The following is a 23,171-nucleotide window of genomic DNA, read 5'->3' as shown; positions in this document are numbered from 1 at the left end:
GATTACCTGTGTAACACCAGCAACAAAAAGTTTGCTGATGTGGTACTGCAGGGAATCAAACCCCGAGCACTCAACCCCCCCAACCCTACCCACTGAGCTAACCATCACAAACAGTTTACATGACATTAGAGAAAATTGATTTGTTGCGCTAGACAGAATAAAGCAAGACTTTTAAAATACATGTGCACATGTTAATCCGACCGAAATCATACTAAATCAAAAAGAGAAGAAAAGAAAAAGTAAAGTATACAGCATGTACGTAGTGTACAGTGCTGTAAAGTTGTCCACCATTGTCCCAGTTTGCCACTAGCTAACTGTAGCTAACTTGTTTGTCGATTGTTTGGTCTGTGACGTAACAGGTCAACCAGAAAAAGGTCTAATACTAACAAGCTGCAAGGGGGCATATCGCCACCTATCGTAGCTGGACATACTTTTGTCAATAAATCGGTTCTCCTGCCGTGATTGTATACTGGGACAAGGACAGTACTCCAGTTAAATTAAATTAAGTTGCCTAGTTGAGCTATAATTGTAGCTCGACTTAACTGTGCATGTAAACGTACTGACTGAGTGCACAAGAGCTTCACTGTAGACCTAATGGCCTAATGGCTGACATTGCTACTTACTTACCCAGGTCATCTTTGTCCAGTTCAATCTCATCCATCACAGAGGGCATGACAAAGGAGAAGGTCTTCCTGTTAAAGAAGTACAGCGCGTAGCCAATGAACATGCAGAGGAAGATGGTTGCACGATAGTAGCCATAGCTCGAAGCCCCCATTGTTGCAGTCGACTGAACAAAAACAAAAGACACACAACTTTAGGGGTAATGAGGACAAAAAATTATTACATCCTCAGTTTTTCCTTTGGTGAAGTCTTGTGTTTGGGTCCTCCGGCATCTAGATTATAGCCAATCGAGTTGAGAACTGCACTGGGACGATGGGGATATGAAACAAGATGTAGCATTGACTGGACAGCACTGATTAAATCTTTTCCATGAGGAGTAACACTCTTCATGCAGGCTGGATGCTCAGTCTATCCATGAGGCTGCTGCTTGAAATGTCAAGGACAGAGGAAGGAAACGTTACACCGACCTGAAAATGAAAGCAAAGTAATAAATACCAGGAGTATTCGAAAACTGTAGATATTTTACACATACTATGGTCACTTAGTTTTAATAGGCTATAAATGGGCAAATAAATGAGGCATCCCTGAGAGCTCAATGCACTGCAAATTAAGAAAACACATTTAACTAGACAACACAAGAAAATGAATAAACATTTTTACCAACTTGGCAGCACATGGGAGCATTTAGAAAACATTCACCAATTTGCTGATACGACAAGGCATTTACACTGTAAGAAACTCACAACACAATAGACAAAACAACAAAACTGTTTGCTGTGAATACTAAAAAGTGATGCACATGGCTGGGATATGCTTGGGGTACAGCCCAAGGTTTTAATTTGATATTTTCTCGCTCCTTGATCCTTCATTGAACCGTAAGTCATTCTGGTGCACCTTTTTTCGAAAACCATCCCAAAGCTCTTCTTCTTCTGCACTGAGGAACGTGGAGCAAGGAGGGATCTCTGAGGAGCGAGGACAGACAAGAGCAGCCTTCACGCAAGTCTTTACATAGCCAAAACGCCCCGCAAACATTTAGCCCAATAAAAAAAGTACCTACAGATACTACTAATGAATAAATCACATAAGATCATTCTGCACCTCGAGACAGGACATATTATAGATTCAGAGTCTGTTAAACAGAGAGAAAACATTGTTCCTCTGTCAGTGATAACTGTGTGCCTTTATTAATAGTAGCTAGGGTTGCAGTGGTATACTGGTTTTAAGTGATAAAGTGATATGAAAGTTGACGGCTATCATACTGTGCACATTTACACAACCCTAACACTAGCAGTGCACATGTGACACAAACTCCATTGAAGTTACAGTCTCAACAGCTGTTAAAGATGACTGAAAGCTGATCCAGCTGTGATCTGCTGCCGCCATCATTAGATGATAGCCATCGCTTCACCTGATGCTTCTGAACAAAGGATGTCTCATTTCTCGTAAAATATATTACATATTTCCTCGATTCTTCTATTCTCACATAGTTTCCTTGCGTTTCTCCTAAAGGCTCATTTATGCTCAGTGTTAGATACGGAGATGGGGTCTTATGTCTGTAGCCTTTGCTCATTTTGTCTGTATTTGTGCACCTTTTTTTTGGTTTTTGTTTTTTTTAAAAAGGTTCATTTATACTCCCTTTACATACAAAAACAGATGACTGTAATAACGGAAACGTCAGTATCCTCATACTTCCATACATCCTTTATGTTGGCAAAGATACAGCCAATAGATGGCAATAGAAGGCGGAGTCAAAAGTTTAACACAACAACAAATGAGGCAACAGTGGAGGAGGTCATAATATTGTACCTTTAAACAGAGGCAGCGTTGTAGACGGTGAAGGTCTGTGAGGCCATTAAATAAATTGCAACATGTGGACGGAGGATCCTTTTCACTATATTCCTTTCCACCATTATTTAAATTTCATCTCCTACAGTCATATCACACTTGAACTAGGCTACACTGCCTCCATGATCTCAAGTGGTTCTGCTCAGTTTTGTCTATACCTGTAAACTTTAAGAAAGTGATTTGATTTATTTATTTCGAACATTTAAAAAAAAATAAAAAAACAACCAGGGCCGCCCCTCCCTAAACGCAGAACACGCATTGTGCGTAGGGCCTCATCTTCCATGGGTGGGCCACATTTTGCGCGAGGGGACGCATTTGCGCATATGCGCAATGGATGCACACATGCGCTACCATGAGGCGCGCGTAGAATCAGCGCGAGGAAGGAGAGAAGAGACCTGACCGCCCATGTGTCGCTGCAATGATTGACAGCAGAGGGAGAGAGGGAGAGGGAGAAATATAGCTAAATAAGATGAAAATAGAAAATAATGTCTCTGCGTTTTATTTCTGTTTTCAGTGTTTAATTAAGGTGGGAGAGGCGGAGGGCTGAGGGAGATCAGATGCCTCCAGAGAGGGGAGAGGGAGAAATATAACAAAATAAGATTAAATAGGAAAAACCTGTGCCCCTCTTTTATTTTATTTTCAGTGTTTAATCAAGGGTGGGGGATTGAAGTGGTGGAAGTTAATTTCTTTTGATGAGTAATTGATGGCTATTTGTGACTCAGATTTGTTTATTTATTTATTTCAGTTTGAAGTTATTTTTATTTAATATTTATTTATTTATTTCAGGTTGAATTTTTTATTTTATTTGACTCATACAGCCAAACTACTGTATCTACAGTACATTTGTTATTGCCAGTAAAGGTTGTCAAGTTAAATGGCAAGTTGTTATACGGTCATTTTGTACCTATGATACATTTGGGATGGTGGCCTCCAAATAAAATTTCACTTAGGGCCCCAATTTGGTCAGTGGCAGTCCTGAAAACAACAAGAGTATCACCCTGAGTGTGTTTTACCTTCTCTCTAATCATTTTTGTACCTTACGAAAATACTGTCTTTGTACCTCATTTTAAACTGTTATCTTTACTTTGTTTGATTTCTTCACCCAGTGCATTCCACAAAATCACCCCACAAATTGATATGCACATACTTTTCAGAGTGGTGCGAAAACGATCTCAAATTTAATTTTCCTCTGAAGTCATACCCCCCCCCCCCCGTCCAAGAACATGTCACAACACACAACTAGAGCAACTTAAGTCTGTCTAATACATAAGATTGTCACATAGTGGTGAGGTTTGTCTCGTTCTGGGTTTTTGTTTCGTGGCTTCCTGTTTTATTTTGAAAAGTAACTCTCCTCTCGTTTCAGGTCACCTGCCCTTCCTCATGTGTCACCGGTCTGATCGTCTCCCCTGATTCCTGACTGTGTCCACCTGTTCCCCATTACCCTTATGTGTCTTATAGTCTGCGTCTCCCTTTGTCCTGTGCCAGAGTGTCTCGTTCTACTGTGCACCCCAGCCCTCGTCTCGTCCAAGTCGTGATCTCTTGTTGTTAATTCTGTATTCTTTTTCCTCTTTACGAGTAATTTTTTGTTTGATAGTTTTATAGCGCAGCTCTGTCTCGCAGTTTATGTTTATAGCCTTTTCTTTCCTCCGTTGGAGTGATCTTTTGTTTGGTAAGTTTCACAGCTCGGCCTATAGTGTAGTTTTGTTTCATAGCTGTTTTGCTTTCCTCCGTTGGAGTGATTTTTTTGTTGTACATTGTTCATAGCCTAGTTTTGTAGTGCAGTTAGATTGTAGTTTTCGTGCGTAAAAGTGCACGCAATTCCTTGTCCTCTCACCACGGATGCTGTGATTTAATGGCGGGTACTCATTGTAGCCCACTCTTATAAGACCCAACAACAATAATAATAATAATAATAATAATAATAATAATAATAAGCTACTGTGGACCTATATGCCATGCCTTTTAATAAAATTACCAGAGGAGTTGAAAAGCAGGTAATGTCAGCCTGAATTACTTGCGTGCGTCCCCAGTGAAAATCGCTGACATACACAGGAAATACGGCTTCTACAGGCTCGCCATAGCTCACTTTCAGGACTCAGGGACCAGAATTCGAGATGGTGGACCGTCGGAATGGCGATATTTCAGTGTGGCGGCCTGTAACCGTTGGTTAAATGGCCCGTTTGGTTGATATTTGGATAACTGGGGCTTCACTGGTATAATGCAATAGCACCACCCAGTGGTGAAACCCGTATACACGCGTGTACATGAAAAAAATGACCCACTCTAAACGTTTACAGATTTTTATACAAAAACTCACCTCTACCTTACACAGTATTTTTACACTTAAAACATACTGGACAGGAACTGTAACCAAATAACGGCCTGGTGCAGGTCGGTGCAAAAAAAAAAACAAAAACAAAAAAAAAAACAGTTGGGACTCTGGGTGCAAGCGATGCAGTAACGAGACGTCAGTTTTTTTGTCTTTCATGTGGCTCAGAATCGCCTTCTCCCCCACGTTGGCAATGTCAAACGATTTCACACAAAGCTTGCATCTAGCTCTGTGCATGAATTGGGAATCTTTGACCAACGAGTATTTATATACAGTATTGTCAAGCCATCCATCCAAAAAACTTGCATCTACCCATTGTGAACCACATGAAATTCATCTTCTTGTTGAAGGTGCAGTGTTGGAGTGAAACTTGATACGTGGGGGGGCTGGAGGAGGGTCATGGGGCAGTGGACTGGACATACCACTTGTCAATCAGGTAAAAGGGGCAGTATGTTTTCTGAGACGTTTGCTCTCACACAAACTGTGCTTGGCCCGGCATAAAACACGATCCGGATTCATTAAATTATTTTTGGAAATACCTAATTTTCAGTTTTAGAAAACAGTATTTTAGAACAGTGGTAATAGTCTGGAAACATAAATATTTTTCCATACTTTATTTTTCATTTTCCATACTTTATAATACCTGGAAATTGATCAAATTTATTTCCATACTTTTCCATACTTTCCATACTTGCGTAGGAACCCTGCATATAGGTCCACAGTAGCTTATTATTATTATTATTATTGGGTCTTACAAGAGTGGGCTACAGTGAGTACCGGGCCATCATGACACAGAATTGTGTGCACTTTTATGCACGCGGGTGTAGGTGATCACGGATATTTGATGTGGGAAAGATGTAGCCAGATGTATTACCTGTTTTAGATACATGGTTGTCTGTCCGTCCATCCATCCATAGCACGAGTCATGTGCTACGGATGGCAACGAAATAATTAATTTGTTATCACGAGATGACAATCTTTGTTATATTGATTTAACGAAATAATAAGTCGTTATCACGACATAACAGTGCACAAAAAAAAAAAAAATACATGGCCGTTCTCGTCTTGCGTAGTTTTGAGCTACCTGTAACCTTTTTGAATTATTTTCTTTTGTATTGGACCAGATTACTGAACAATAATCTATCTGTGATAACACTAATGCTTGCACTAATTGCTTAGTCAACTATCTAGGCATGTATTTCCTACAGTGTTTTATCACAGCCATTCCTCTTCCCATTTTTACCACCATTTGATCGATTTGGCTGTTCCAAGACATTTGACGATCAACAGTGATCCCTAATAATTTTGCTTCTGTTACTTGTTCAATATCTGTGTCTCCTATAGTTATGTGCAAAATTGGTGCATGTTTTAATGACCGTTTTAAACTACATCGCGATGCATACATCGCGATGGCATAATTCAAAATTAAAGGTAAATCATTTGTAAAAATGGAAAACAAAAGCGGTCCTAAACAACTCCCTTGGGGCACTCCACAACTTACTGCTCTTACCTCAGAATAACTACCATTAAAATGAACAGTATATTTCCTGTGGGTGAGATAACTCTCAATCCATGCTGTAGCAGATGCTTCAAAACCATAACATTTTAGCTTATTGAATAACAACTTATGATCAAGTACATCAAATGCTGCACTCAAATCCAACAATAGAGCAACAACTTTTTTCTCATCCATATTCGTCATCCAGTCATCCATCATCTGAGTTAAATCTGTAGCTGTAGAGTGCCCATTTTTATATGCATGTTGATACACAGTATTTAAATCATTTAAAAAAAATACTTCTGTACTTGTTCATATACTATTTTCTCCATTACTTTACTTAAAGTGGGTAGTATGCTTATTGGTCGACTATTTTTTCCTGAAAAAGGTTCCTTACTATTCATGGCTAGTGGAACAATTTTAGCAATTTTCCATTCAGAAGGACAAAGACACTTTTCTAAACTTAAATTAATGATATAAGAATTTAAACTTGCATGATTTATTATTCATTATTCTGTTTTTTATTAACCTACTTGAAAGCCCATCTTCTCCATTTCTGAGATCCATATTATCACGTAAATCTTTCATTTTCTTACCAAAATAGTAACTCAAATAATTTGCAATATCCATAGGTTTAGTAAGAAATTTTCCATCTGCTTCCAAAAAAGATGGTGTTGGTTTAACTTTTCTTCCCATTCATTCCATACTTTTCTACTGTCTAATTTAGCATCTTTGATTCTGTTTTGACAGTAAATTCTTTTTTTTTCTTTTTGTTCAATTTTGTTACACAATTCCTCAATTTACGATATTTACACCACTGTGATGCATCACCTGATTTGATTGCTTCTGCCTTGGCTTGGTGCATCATATATTCTTTAAGTTCATCATCCAGCCATGGAGCCATAACACTTCTCACAGTTTGCTTTCTCACAGGGGCATGTTTGTCAAGAACTGGTATTAACAAGTTAGTAAAAACATCCAAAGCCAAATCAGGATCTTTCTCCTGCAAAACCATTGACCAGTCAATATTGCTTACTTCACGATAGTAATTATTTCCATTAAAGTATTTAAAAGTTCTCTTTAATAGTATTTTTTGACCAGATTTTGGAACTTTTGTCCACCTTCCAATTGCAATTAGATTGTGGTCACTACAGCCTACCGGGATTGATATTGCTTTTGAACATAAATCAGCAACATTTGTAAATATTAAATCAATACAAGATGATGATTTTGAACCATCAGCTCTGCAACATATTTTAGTTGGCTTTGTAATAACTTGTGACAAATTACATGTATCTGCAAGAGAAAGCAACTTATTTCTGAGTGGACAATCTTTTGAGTTTCAGTTAATATTTAGATCTCCTAGGAAATAAATCTCATTATTTATATCACACACCCTATCTAACATTTCACATATTTGATCAAGATACATTATTGGTGCATTTGGAGGTCTGTAACAGCACCCAATAATTACTGACTTTAGATGAGGTAGCTGAACTTGTAACCAGATTACTTACTTACTTACTTACTACTTACTTCAACTCCTAAACTTCTTAAATCATCCCTAACAATTACCAGTATTTGGCTCTGAACATAAATTGCTACTCCACCTCCATTTATATTCCTATATTTTCTGTAACAATATCCTTCTATATTCAATAAAGAGCTGTCTATTGTTGAATCCAAATGTGTTTCTGAAATCGCCAAAATAGATTCTGTTCTCTGAGAATTTCTGAAATGTCTTGTATTTTATTTCTTAAACTGCAATTATTCAAATGAGCTATTCTTAAACTCCCTTTTGGTAATGAGAAATTAATTTGCATCATAATTTTATCAATGAGAGTTTCATCACTTTCAGAGCCATCACATGAACAACAGAAAGACAAACTAAACACATAGAGACACGTACACACACAATATAATCCAGCCATACAGACATCCACACACATACACACACCCATTTCACCCCCAGTTCAGTATTACACATGTAGCTGAAGCTCAAAAAAAGCCACACCATCTCCCATTTTAACTCATATTCCTGATGGCCATCAACTTGCTTCTAAGAGCATACTTATTACTGAGAAACCTAAATTCAAATTCATTTCAACACGAAATCAATGTTCACCAGCAAAGTTCACAAAACAAACTTCAATACATTTATCATATAGTTAATTCTTGTAGTTTCTTCTCTCTCTCATTTATGTCCATACCTGGTGACAGGCGCCATTCCATTCACTCCTTTTACCTGTTGTTTTGAAGTCCAGGTTCAATCACCTCTTTCCAGTAAGCTTCTGCAGCTACATGATCAGTGAATCTTTTTGATTCTTCTTTATAATCAATGTAGCCAAATGAATGATGCCATGCTTCACACGTGCGCTCCTCAGTCTTACTTCACGAAAGCGGGTCCTCTTTTTAGCCATATCCGACGTCAGATCAGGAAAAATCTGAATCTTCATTCTACGAAACTCCAGCAGACCTTCCTTCCTCGAAATCCGGAAAATGTCCTCTCTCGCCATGGATCTCTGTATCTTCACATTCATTGCCCTGTTAAAAGATTTCACCACAGGTCCAACTCGATGCGCAATCTCCATGTCTGGTTCCACCATGAGTTTGTTTTCATTAAACAACTCCTTAAAAAGAGAGGACATGTAACTTCTAGGATTTCCTTTTCCGATGTCTTTGGTCAGGCCAAACACTTGTAAGCAGGGCGTAAAATTAACATTTTACCTCATCTGCCACTGGCTAGTGACCTCCAAAAATTTACTGGCCAAACATATTTTTCACCAGCCAAATAAAAAAATTGTGCCTTACTTGACGAAAAATAATTACTTTACGTTTTTAGTATGAAAATCCAACTTTAGGAAAATCCAACCCTGTCCTCTGTGTTTCTTTGGCGTGCTTGCAGCAAAGGCTGCAGTAGTAGTAGGCCAATCACGATACCACAGCAAAAATGAGGCAGATGTGCCTTTTGTCATTTATAAAAAGATAAATCACTTTTCTATAATACATCAGTGATATTTCAATGGAATAAATTACTTATTGACTTATTCATACTTCAAAAACAGCATCAATAAGTGATTAACATAGGGGGGATCAAAATAAAATAAAAATCAACCAGCCACCCTCCTCCCCTGACAGTCCCTCCATAAGGGAGTGAGGTTTGTGGAAATGTGAATGGCTCGTTTCTCCTCTGACACGCCACATACCTGTGTACCGCGACGGCTCGGTTGTCCAGGTACTACTGGGCAGTCATGACACCAACGAAAGAGGAAATTACTGGACCTGGAGTTGGACTTAGTTGGAGACGGCCGGTAAGCCGTTATCTTGCGCCGCAGAGCTTCCGCCGTGTTCTGTCTGTGACCCCCGTTCAACCCACAACCTCCAAGATTCGCCTTTCCTTTCTGCTGCTGGTTGAAACGTGATAATAGAGGCGCCCCAGCGCCCACTCCACTAACTTGACGTGGAAATGAGCGGTAGTCTAGAAAACTGGCAAGTTTTTGTTGTTGTTGTTGTTTTGTTTTTTTTCGAGGGCGCTCGTGCGCCCTCACATAGATTGCGCCCTGGGCAGTCGCCCACATTGCCCATAGCAAAAACCATCCCTGGACACAGCTGGCAGAAATGGTCGAAGCACATAAAAAACCCACATGCAATTCAAAATTTTCCATCGGCCACTGGTGGCCCACCATTGGCGCTTGGTGGGTGTTAATTTTACGCCCTGCTCGTAAGTTGTATTTTCTGCTGTGGCTTTCCAACCGCTCAGCCCTTTCTTTGAGTTCATCGTTTTCCTGGCGGAGCAACTGATTAGCTGTCTCCAATTTTGTAATCCGACTGTCCATATTGCATAATGCTTCTTCGACATCTCCGATTTTGCGGCTGCACACAGATATGTCCTCTTTAAGTACATTTAGCTGCAGTTGCAGTTTGTCTATGACCACACTGATTTCTTCTCTCATAATCATGCGAATTAATGCAGGCAATTCATGTTGCTTGGTCTCTTTACCTGCCTTGCCCATTGTCGTCACCTGTTCAACAGTTTCACTCTCTACTGTCCGCGCCTTTGTCTTCTTTGAAGGCATGACACGACAATCAAACGAGCAGTGTTAAACAACTTTCATTCTTAGTTGACATCGCTTAAATCCTTGTTGTAGCTGTATTTCAGCTTCATTTTGTTGGAGCTTGGCATTCTTGGCATTTCCACCGTGTGCTCAGCTTCAGCGCATGCGCATACAGACATACACACACCAGTGATGTCAGGTAGTAAATTATTCCTTGCTTCGTACATGATTTGAGCAGTTTTAAAGCCCACCAGATCCATAAATTTCACTTCATATGACTTCAAAAACAGCTTATTAGCGTGTTCCCTATATCCAATGTTATTCGTATGGCTCTTTTTTGCAGTATTAAAAATGGTTGTAGGGTGGTTTTGTAGGTTTCCCCAGACCTCAACCCAATAATTTAAATATGGCAATATCAAAGAACAGTACAGTGTGCAAGTGTGCAGAAATACGGACAGAATGATGGCAGAATATGGGCAGATGACTCCTTCAATCTCTGTCTTCGTATCTAAAGTTGAGTATAAATGAGCCCTCATGGATACTGAAGAAATGGAGCAGTACCACCTGAGATCATGGAGACAGTGTAGCGTAATATAATGTGCAGACAAGTTTTTCATGAATTCACAACACAAACTTTCTTGTCATAGCAGTTTAGTATCTGGAAATGCCTGTCTTTAGATAAAGATTTTTTTTTTTTTTTCCCATGTTGGTATTTGTGATGTTGTGTGATAGTCAGTTGACAGCCAGCGACCTTGTTATTTCCCCTCATCTCTCATAGGCTAAGGATAAAGTGGCATTCTGGAACTGCCGCTCAGTTTAGTCCAGTAGACTGTCAAATGTCAATGTCAAGTTGTTTGTTTGTTTTCATTTATTTAAATTCAGATTTTTTTTTTTATATATTTTTGTCGTATTTTTACTAATTTATTTCATTGTCCTCTACATTCATGTTTCTTGATTTCTCCAAAACTTTGATTTAACTTTTAATTTCATTTCTCTTACTGTTTATGTTATGCACCACTAGGGTGAAGGTTGGTCATTTGGGACATTGGGCAAAAAGGGACAAATGAGGTTTTACATCTTGGGCTCTTTAAATAATAAAAGCCAAACAGCAAAGATATTATTGAATAGTTTCTACAAATGTGTTTTAAATTATACAATAATTTTTATAGGTATAAGATAACTAGCCCATACAGATCACCCATCCATTCTAATAATCTGGAGAACAAAATTTGTGTTTAAACCGTGTTTAAAGTAAACATAAGATGCTATATTATACATGTCAAAATATCATGAGAAAGATTTATTGCTTTTACTCAGGGTTTTTTCAAAAATATCCCTCCATTAGAATGGATGGTGGATCTGAGTGTCACTGGAAAATAAATAGGAAATACAGTTTATACAGGGAAATACTGTTCTAATTTGATTTTCTAACTAAACAATTAGCTTATAATGCATCCTATTAACAATGTCAACAGAATAATCATCTCAGTAGGTTCAACATCCCATTTTCTGGAGATACTTCAGAAATTAAGGATATTTTGAGTCATGATGATGAATACAATGCAAAATATATACGTTATATATATTCAGGAGACTGAGGCAGCTCTTAGGCATGCAGAGATTATAGGTAATATTCAGTTTGGCCAGGGAGGCCTGGGGCTTGGCTCAGGCAAACTGGTATGGAATACAGCAGGTCTCAAAGATAAAAGAAAGCTGGTCGTGGAACAGATACGTAGACAGGAGGAGATATTAAGGGTGCAAAGGTAGTGACCCAGACTAAACAGGGACAGTGGTTGAATTGGAAAAGTGTAGAGAAGAGGAAGCTTAGTTGGAGGGACCTGTGGAGTATGGAGGAGAATCGTATTAGATTCCTGGTAGGGGCTACATACGATGTGTTACCAACCCCCCAGAACCTAAAACTGTGGGTAAATGGGGACCCATCATGCCCATTGTGTTCAGCTACCACAACCTTAAAGCATATTTTGTCAGGCTGTAAAGTTAGCTTGTCACAAGGCCGATATACATGGCGACATAACCAGGTGTTGAAATGTTTAGCTGCAGACATCGAAGGGAAACGAAGAATTCAGAAGGTGTTAAGCATAGGAGTTTAGCAATTCAGTTTGTCCGTGAGGGAGAGAAACAAAGAAGGGATAAGTTTGTAAGGAGGCAAGGGTGTGGCTGCCTAGAAGGTGCTTGCGATTGGGAAATGCAAGTAGATTTAGGGGGAAAGCTTGCTGTTCCCCAGGAAATAGTGTGTACCAAGCAGAGGCCTGACATAGTGTTGTGGTCAGTGAGTCAACGGATAGTGTATTTCACTGAGCTGACACTTCCTTGGGAAGACTCAGTGGAAGAAGCCAATGAAAGAAAAAAGCTTAGATATGCAGACTTAGGAGCAGAAGCTGAGCAGCGAGGACGGAAAACTAGGATTTGGACTTCCGGGTGGTGCTATGGAGCGATAAAACGCACACTCAAGTAGCTCTGCATACTTTTCGATCAAAATATCGTAATAACAGAACTAGAGGCGTCTGCTGCCACTCAAAACCTCGCAATAACGCGAGATAAACCCTCTGGCTTCAGTTAGCGTTGGAAAAAAATTCCAAATGCCGCTCAGGTCCGGACTAAGGAAAGATGAGGGTGAAGGCCCCGCCGAAGCCTCGGGTCCGCATAAGGGACCGTCTCCCAAGGAAAAAACTAGCCAGGTGCAGGTCCTGCAAGCTACTGATATCCTCCGACAAGAACTCTCTTCAGTAAAGCAAGATATTTGTGCCAAAATAGACTCTCGGATTGAAGACGTAAATGCCACTCTGAGAGAGGAGATTCAACGACTGGAGACTGACATCAACACCAAGCTGGAAAATATCCAGACAACCTCGCTAGCTCACGACAAGGCTATCCAGGAGCTAGAGCTAGCAGCCTCAGCTAGCTCCGATGCTACCGTCGAGCTGAAAGCCGAAGTGGAGTGCATCTCCGGCGTAGTAGCAAAACTATCAGAAAAGTGTCTCGACTTGGAGGGGCACTCAAAACGTCAAAACTTGTGAATAGCTAGAGTAAAGGAAGGCATGGAACACGGCCAGAATGTCCGGGATTTTATGGCACAACTGCTGAAAGATACGCTGGCCCTGGACGAGAAGCTGGTGCTGGACCGAGCACATAGAACGCTGAGAACCCAACCAGAAGACAACCCCCTCCCCCCGCGACACCTTATCCTCTGGGTGCACCACTGTCACGTCCTGGAAGAAATCCTCCGCAAAGTGGCAAAGGACAGGAATTTATCTTTCCAAGGACAACTAAAACGGATCTTCCAGGATTATCCCCCGGAAATTGTCAGGCGAAGAGGACTCTTTTCCAAGACCAGAGGGATCCTGAGGGACATCCCAGGGGTCCGGTTCGGACTCCTGTACTCAGCTAAACTCCGTATTACATACGACGGCACTGACTCCCTCTTTACCGATCCCAAAGAGGCACAGAAATACGCCGAGGAAATCGCCAGAACAGCCAGAGATTAAGCATTATAACTTCTGAACTATGATTAGTCTCTGGCACTCACCTGTGTGTTAAAAACGCCATTTACTGAGAGTTATCTATAACGGGGCTTAGGCCTCTTGTCATTTGACTTGGCCATGCTTTTGGGTATATTATTACAAACTGTGCTGAACTGTTGTGTTCATTTAAAGCACAGGTGTTCCCTGTTAGTTTGTATTACTGTCTAATAAACAGATTAGTTCATTATTCTACGATGTGTGGGTTAATATCATGGAACTGGACATTTTTCACTTCTTGTTCTGTTTAGTTCATATACTCGTCAAGGTTGCAGAGTTATTCAGTCATTAGGAATAGTGAATAGTTATTAATACGGAAGATTGCCTGAAGATCATAGTTTGAGCTTTTGAGGTGCCTTACCCCTCATTTTTGTGCACTATCTACCTCTTTAACATGCACTTAATGCTCCCTTTCTTTTCTTGTTTGATCTCAGGTTTTGTTTTTCCAATCCTTTTGGGTATCTATTTCGTGGGCGGGCTTGGGGGGGTACCCAGACTACACTTTAAAATACATATGAATAATCTGAAATGGACCAACTAATTCAGCAAATAGCAGAACTCTAGATAAGGAATGCTACATAATGTAGCAACTAAAACAAAAGGAAAGGGAATCACGTTTTGCAGTTGGAATATTAAAGGTGCAAATAAACCAATTAAACAGGGCAAAATCTTATCCCATCTGAAATCTCTTAATGCTGACGTAATATTCCTCCAAGAGACGTACCTTAAGAATGATTCACACAATAGGCTGAGATGTGGATGGATAGGACAGATATACCACTCCAATTTCTCGTCTAAAGCGAGGGGCACTGCAATTTTAATTCGGAAAGGAATCCCTTTTAAACATAAAGAGACAATAGTGGATAAGGAGGGAAGGTACATTATGGTGACAGGGGAACTGCATTCGACCTCGCTGACATTGGTTAATATATACGGGCCAAATTTTGACATCCCACAGTTTTTCCAGAAAGTATTTGGACTAATTCCAAATATGTCCCAGTCTAGTTTAATAATCGGGGATGACCTGAATTGTGTGTTAGACCAATACTTGGCTAGGTCCTCATGTAGATGAGTGAACACATCAAAATCTAGCGAATTACTGAACACCTAGTACATAAAGAACACACATATTCATGATGTATGGAGGACCGCTAATCCAGCTGGAGGAGAATATTCATTCTACTCCAGCGTCCATAAAGTGTATTCAAGAATTTATTATTTTTTAGCCAATTCCAACCTTATTCCATACATTCATAATCCAAAATATCACAACATAATCATTTCAGATCACTGCCCTCTTACATTTTCAGTGGCTTTGGAGGGGAAAGGTAGAGGTCAGACAAGCTGGAGGCTCAACCCTCAAATGTTTACAGACTCTAAATTCTGTGAATACTTGAAACCTCAAATAGAATTTTTTTTCGAAACGAACGACACACTTGGGATTTCTCTGGCACTGCTCTGGGAAACCTTTAAAGCCTTCCTCAGAGGCTGCATTATTTCATTTCAGGCTGCTCAAAATAAGAGAAGAAAGGCAGAACAGGTTGAACTAGAAAAACAAATAAAACAATTAGACGCAGAAAATGCGGCCCACCCTTCAATAGAAAAACATAACAAAATCTCGGCGCTTAAATACAAACTAAATCAGATTCTTTCACTCAAAATCAGCAGAGCTTTTCAGTACACCAAACAAAGACAATTTGAATTCGGTGATAAACCCCAAAAATCATCAGCAAGACAACTCCATAAATTAGAAAATGATCGAGCCATCCACAAAATCAGGTCTGATAAGGAAGACTTACTCGCATTGCCTAAAGACATTAATTAAAGACTCAAACAGTGTTATCAAAAACTATACTCATCTCAGTCAACAGCGGCTCCAGGCTCAATACAGTCCTTCTTGGACTCGTGCAATCCAACACTTAGTGAGATGGAACGACAAGAATTAGGCTCAAAAATAATGTTAAGGGACGTCTCAGAATCTATTAAAACACTAAAAACTGGAAAAACTCCTGGCCCTGATGGGTTAGGTAATGAACTATATAAAAAGTATAACGATTTGATTTCCCCTCAGCTAAAAGCTGTGTTTCCACAGTCATTTGAAGAGCAGTCCTTACCTCCTACTTTTGAAGAGTCAATTATCTCTCTAATTCACAAAAAAGATAAAGACCTGGATGAAGCGGGTTCCTACAAGGCAATTGCTCTTCTGAACACAGACCAAAAAATTCTCGCCAAAATCCTAGCTCGCAGACTCAGCCTAGTTGTTAGCAAACTAATACACCCAGACCAAACAGGGTTTTTACGACGACACTCATTCTCCAACCTGAGGCGCGTTTTCAATATAATTTATACACACAGAACACCCAAAGAACCCCTTACAATCATTGCGCTGGATGCAGAAAAGGCGTTCGATCAGGTCGAATGGCCCTATCTCTTTGCGGTGCTGGAGAAATTCCAATTAGGTGTAAACTTCATTTCGTGGTTAAAGCTTCTGTATGCAAATCCAAGTGCCAGAATATTAACCAACCAAACGTGATCACAAAAATTTCATCTGTTCAGAGGGAATAGACAAGGGTGCGTCCTCTCTCCGATACTATTTGCGTTAGCCATAGAGCCACTCGCAGAGAGTATCAGGCGCCATGCAGGTATACACGGCTGTAATACCAATACCGCCACAAATAAAATTTCCCTTTACGCGGATGACGTCTTGGTGTACATCATGAAGCCCCAAATTAGTATCCCAAACCTACTTTCCACAATAGACCAATTCGGCACATTCTCCGGCTATAGAATTAATTGGAACAAAAGCGAAATTATGCCAATTAACATTCAGGATATCACCCCATTCCAACAGTTCTCTTTCAGAATAGTAACAGACAAACTTAAATAGGCCTACCTAGGAGTATATATTACTAAGAAACACTCTCTTCTATTTGAAGCAAATTACCCTCCTTTAATTACTAAACTTACATCCAGGATCCAATTTTGGAAAACGCTGCCCATTTCACTCCTCAGCAGAATAAATGCTATAAAAATGATCTATCTCCCGCAACTGCTTTACTTGTTTCAGACAGCACCAACATATCTACCCAAATCATTTTTTAAGAAACTTGACTCCATGGTCACCAACTTTATTTGGGACTTTAAGACACATAGAATACATAAACAACATTTATGTAAATCCAAAGAAAGTGGAGGACTATCTCTACCCAATTTCTCCCATTACTATTGGGCAGTGATTATCAAAACTACAATTGTGTGGTTGGATGACTCCCCTCATCAAGCCGACTGGCTAAAGATGGAGAAGGAAGACTGTTCACCCTTTAATATTGGTGCAATAATATTATCACCTACACCTCTGAATAAATCAATATACAACTACAATCCTTTAATACAGGATGCCATCCGCACCTGGAAACAGATAAGAACTGGGATCAAATTGAGAAATGTATCCTTTCTTCTTCCCATTGCAAACAACCCGACTTTCAAAGCTTCTACCTTGGACGCTGTTTTTACCCAATGGGAAAGACTGGGAATTAAAAATGTGGGAGATCTATATGTAAATGGCATATTTGCCTCCTTCCAGGAATTGCGCAAGAAATACAATCTGAATGCTAATAATTTTTTCAGACTTCTCCAGGTCAGGGACAATGTAAAATCACACAAGCAGGGCTACATCTCTGCTCGTCCAGATGTACTGGATGATTGTTTGGCAAAACAGGCAGACTCAGAGAAGCTGATATCTTACATCTATGATGTGTTAAAACATTTAAATGCACCTTTATGCGAAATTTATAAATGCTCATGGGAGGAGGAGTTGGACCTTCAGATTTCTCAAGACAGATGGGACAAGAGTCTACAGTATATTCATTCCTGTTCAATAAGTGCCAGGCATCGCTTAATACAGTTTAAAGTGCTGCACAGGTTATATTATTCCAAATCTAAACTCAGCAAAATATTCCCCAATACCTCTCCCATTTGTGACAAATGTAAGCTCCAAGATGCCACTTTAACCCATAACTTTGTACTCTGTCCTAAGATAGAAAACTTCTGGACTCAAATATTTAACATCTTTTCTGCTACCCTGAATGTATCTTTGGAGCCAGACCCTGAAATGAATGTCTTGGGAATATCAGAGACTTCCCAGAGATTAAGCACCTCTCAACAGCACTTTGTCTCATATGGGTTAATAACAGCTAAAAAACTTAAATTTTGGAAGAATACTGAAGCCCCCACAGTGAAGCTGTGGATCATGGAATTAACTGAAACACTCCACATAGAATGAATCAGATATGTTTTGAATGACAGACTGAAGCATTTCATGAAGATTTGGTCACCATTTATTTCTTTTCTTGAAAAATATTCAACATAAACTTGAGAATTACAAGTAGTGCTGGGGACGTGGGGGGGGTGGGCTGATGGGTGGGGCGGGGTTTTTTGTTTGTTTTTTCTGGGGAGGGAGCCTTTCCTCTCTCTCCCTGTTATTTTGTTTTTTGTATTTTTTTCTTTGCATCTGTATTGATGTTTTGTATGTTATTTGATATTGTAAAATCTGAAGCCATCTGAATGCATACTTTGAATAGCTGTACCGTACTAATGCTTCAATAAAAATACTTGAAACGGACAGGATTTGTCCAGTGGAAGTGGGGTGTAGGGGATTCATAGCAAGATCAGCTGTCTCACTCCTGGGGGAACTCGGAGTGCAGTGACAGAGTTTGAGGAAGACAGTGAAGGAAATGTCAGATGAAGCAGCCAGAGCCAGCCAGTTTATCTATAAGAGAAGAAATAATGTCAGTTGGGGGCCAGCAGGGGGAACTACTAAGCAGGGTACATAACTCCTTGAGATCAGGTGGAGAGATCCACTTCCTCTCAGGAGGAAATCCAGAAAGAGGAAGGTTATTTAAGTGTGGGAGTGGCCTATTTGAATCCCTTTTGTTTGAGGCCATGCTGCAAGGTGAGTGTGTTTGCTGATCCTGTAAGTTTATTTAGCTCCTTTAACTTTAGCTTATATTGTAGTTATGCTATGTAGCGTGTGAAATAGAGTGTGGTGAATGTGCTTGGAAAGGTAGTATCAGCCCTGCTTCTACCTAGAACTCACATATACGGAGCCTGGGTTTGTTGAAGGTGGCAGTGCTGTTTGGGCTGAGAAAGCCATGCGTAAGTAGGGTAAAGGAGGTTATTGGGTTGGTGCAGGGAGCAGTGAGACCTGGCATTAGGGGAGTGTCTCTGGGACGCCAGAGATCACTGTCTAGCCTCCTGGAGGTGTCGTGGGACCAACTAGACGAAACACTGGTGAAAGGAGGTTCCCACCCAATGACCCCAAAGACATGTTAATTATCACTGCTCACTGGTCTGTATAGTCAAGCCTTGCCATAATAGCTTATCATAGGGCTTAGGAGGTTATTCACTGAGTGCTGATCCTTTTCTAGAGCACAAACTTCTTGTGTTTAGTTGAATATATGCAATGTGTTTTAAAGCATTATTTTAAATTTATTGATATTAGTTAATTAATTAAAAAAAAAAACAAAACATGTTTTTGTATGTATATTAAGACCAGGGGCGTGTTCAGGGAGTGGCCTGAGGTGGCACGGGCCACCCCTGAAATATGATTGGCCACTCCAGGTGCCACCCCAATATCTTAAAATTTGATTAGCTATTTGCCCATTCAGAGGCAGGCCACCACAATGCTGAATGTAAACCGCACTTTTTAAGTTGCAGTTCCACCTTAAACCTGAGAGGCAGTAATGCGCTAATGTAGTAAATGACCTTCAAAAAAGAAAAACGGGACGGGAAGGAGAAGTTGTGATTGACAGGAGCAACCGCAGGAGCAACACCAGAAGCAACGCATGTGTCTGGAGCACCCTACATTTTTTGATAACTATACTTACTGTGCCTGTGGTTAAAAGCTGTAACGGCAATGAGCTAAAAAGTTCCCCCAGTCTTATTGGGTTTTTTTTTTCTTGTATTGTATTTGGCACAAGTCTGTAATCATCTCATCTCATTAGCAAACACTGTTTGGACTGTCAACGATGCTAAAGCTAACAGTTAGCTATGTAAATCTGTACTGCCTAACATTGTTATGTTAGACCTGAGTAACATCAATTACATTACGTTTTCATTTGTGTATGCATAAGTATCTATTGCACAATACATAGAGTGATGTGCATTATGGGACTATTACAGTATGTAAAGAAATCAGAAGAATATGGAGGATTTCTTCAAAAGAAAGAAATCAAAAATAGCAGAGCCAGAGCAGTCAGTCAGAGGATGAGAGCCAGCTTGTCATTAAAGATGTACAGCAGGAGCCTTCAGCTTCACCTGTACAAATAGGCTAGGTATGTAAAATCCTGATAGTTTCAGATTTTTCTCATGTTTGAACTTATTTAATTTATGAACTCATTTGCCCTAATACCAATGATACTGTGGTAATTTAGAAACTTGTCTATTATATGTGTTAAGGTGCAGTAGTCTTAAATTCATCTAGGTTATCTAAATTGGCTAAGTCAATAAGTAAGGTAAGGTAAGTGTTACTTAGGAAAAGGCTGATTTTATTATCATTCTAATCACAGCTTTTGTATTATTATAGAGTCACATGTGGATGGTGAAGATGAAAGACTCTCAACGTCAGATACACACCAGGGTATGTATGCATTTACCTTCTTTAAAACATTATGTACACTGATTTGGACTGAGATATTTCACTTACACTACAGTGGCTTATACTGTCATTAGGGATGTCCCGATCACATTTTTTTTTGCATCCAATCCCATACCAAGTCCTTTATTTTGACGCTGAGTCCGATACCGAGTCTGATCCGATACTTCGCAAAGCATTAAGAAAGAAAAGACAAAGAATGCATCCAAGTTGTCCCATAAGGTTTGTTTTTTATTTAAATAGTGTCCAAAAAGCTCATTGGTGGTTCAGGAACACAAAATGTAAACAAATTCAATATCTTCTTCTTGTTGTCAACAAACAAAATAGGCCTACATCTTTTGTAGCGGTGTGACACATGAAACATATTTTTCTTTTACTCAGTCAAACCCCACAAAGAAACCATAAAACCCATAAAACAGGTCCCTTAATACCAAAATTAAATTTTTACCTGGTTTCTGTAGAACAAAAGAATTATACTCAGTTTTCAAAAATACAAATACAACTGTAATCAGTTTCAAGAAAGTATTTTTTTCACCAAAGAAAAGAAATGTTCCGTCCCGTTCAGTCAATTCAATCCAGTTCAAACAAAAAACTCCACTCCGGGATTTCTAAATAATATATCACAGTTCAATTCAGTTCAATCCACACAGTTCGCTAAACAAAAGAAAACTCCACCCCAGGTTTTCTCGTAAACAAGGAAGTAAAGAAAATCCACTGTTCGCTCTGACTCAGTTCAGTTTCAAAACAATAAATCAACCCGGCCCGAAGGTTCCAAATAAGGAATAATGAAACGAAAAGTAACCCCCAGCTTTTGCCAACTCACGGGACCGTGGGTGAATGCCGTAACGCCCTGGCTTTGTTTCGGGCGCGGAGACTCCGTAGGATCCCTTGATATATCCGTGGCGGGGAATCTGAGGTGAGGCCTATTTCGCACCTATTTTGCGTACTTTGAGCGGTGTAAAATGCCATGGTAGGCCAAATACGCAGAGGACTTCTGGCTCATTTCTCACTCGCCGGCGTCTCTCGCCATACTGCCAGGAGTGGCATAATGTAGGGGCCGGTCTACCTGGGCTCAGCTGATCTTATGAAGGGACTGCTCTTTACTTGTCAGGGGAGGAGGGTGGCTGGTTGATTTTTATTTTATTAATTTATTTTATTTTATTTTGATCCCCCCTATGTTAATCACTTATTGATGCTGTTTTTGAAGTATGAATAAGTCAATAAGTAATTTATTCCACTGAAATATCATTGATGTATTATAGAAAAGTGATGTATCTTTTTATAAATGACAAAAGGCACACCTGCCTCATTTTTGCTGTGGTATCGTGATACTACTCAGAACCATGATACTGTCACTGGTATCATACCGTGGGTCCCAATTTTGGTACCGTGACAACACTATCTCACACACACACAGACACGCTCGCTCTCTCTCTCTCTCTCTCTCTCTCTTTCTCTCTTCTAATATGAGATAAAAGAACAACTGAACCTCATTTACCTTAGTGAAAAGGTATTCATTTGAATGGAACCATAAGCCAAAATTCTTTAAACTTATTTTTTTGTTACTGTGGAATGTACTTTTTCAGTTTGTTTACATAGACAAGTCTAACTTGTTCAGTGCAATCATTTTCTATATATATATTTATTTTTTTTAACTTCTGGAATGAACATTTTCAGTTTGTAATCCCAATGCATGTATATGCATCAGTTCAAGGGGCCTTTATTTTTATATCAGTGAGTAATGCACCTTATTTAAATTGATGTTCATTTGAGATATCAAATAGTTTTTTGTTTGATATCTTTTTGAAAATGTTTGAGATGCTTGCCAAATTTTTTCGTTGGAAAAAATAATATCTCTTCATCTAAAGAGTCAAAACTGTTTTGGTTTTGTTCATAGTATTGATGTCAAGATCTTAGGTATATATAAATATACTGTATATGTGTGTGTGTTATCGGTTATCGGTATCTGCCTTTAGGAGCTGAAAGTTATCGGTTATCGGTATCGGTTTAACAGAAAAGTTATCGTGCATCCCTACAATTTGACATATAAATAAACTGCAGCAATCCCTGTATTGCTTCAGGTGTGACCAGTGCTGACAATGAGGAGGGGACAACAGGCCATGCACCGGGGGATAGTGTTGTGGCAGCCCCTGTTGCCCCACCATTTCATATGAAGTATAATGTGCTTAATATTTTAGGCAAAATTTATTAGCATTGTAACGACAACCTATGTGTTATTGTAGAGTCAGATGAGGATTCCTGTGATGAAGGCCCCTTATTGTCACATACACATCAGAGTATGTATGCTTTACCTTTTTTTAAACATTACAGTACTTGCCTTTATTTGGATCAGGATATTTCACTTATGGCCTACTACAGCGGCTTACACTGGCGTTAAAGGCAAAGCCCCCTTTTTAATAGTACTGGTGTTTTAAAGATAAATGTGACAAGCTGACACAAGTAAACTGATATAATCCCTGTATTACTTCAGGTGTGTCCAGTGTTGACAATCCTGCAGGCCATGCACAGGGGGATTGTGGTGTGGCAGCCCCTTTTGGCCGGCCCTGATCTACTATGTCCGCTGCGAGGGTCATAAGGACAGAGGGATGTCGTATGCTGTAAAGCCCTGTGA

At 39.6% G+C, this 23,171-nt stretch overlaps 1 protein-coding gene across 2 annotated transcripts in view; it reads right to left on the bottom strand.

The window, feature by feature from the left end:
- LOC125897984 (glucose-6-phosphate exchanger SLC37A4-like) overlaps positions 1 to 23,171 on the bottom strand; it is a 108,848-nt gene that overhangs the window by 38,209 nt on the left and 47,468 nt on the right. For both annotated transcript variants that reach the window (XM_049591559.1, XM_049591561.1), the window contains exon 2: positions 628 to 787. In XM_049591559.1, the coding sequence (XP_049447516.1) occupies positions 628 to 787 (160 nt within the window). The remainder of the gene's footprint in view (positions 1 to 627; positions 788 to 23,171) is intronic.

This window comes from Epinephelus fuscoguttatus, linkage group LG12, assembly GCF_011397635.1.
Source record: "Epinephelus fuscoguttatus linkage group LG12, E.fuscoguttatus.final_Chr_v1".
Classification (NCBI taxonomy): domain Eukaryota; kingdom Metazoa; phylum Chordata; class Actinopteri; order Perciformes; family Serranidae; genus Epinephelus; species Epinephelus fuscoguttatus.
This window is presented reverse-complemented; position numbering and strand designations above follow the sequence as displayed.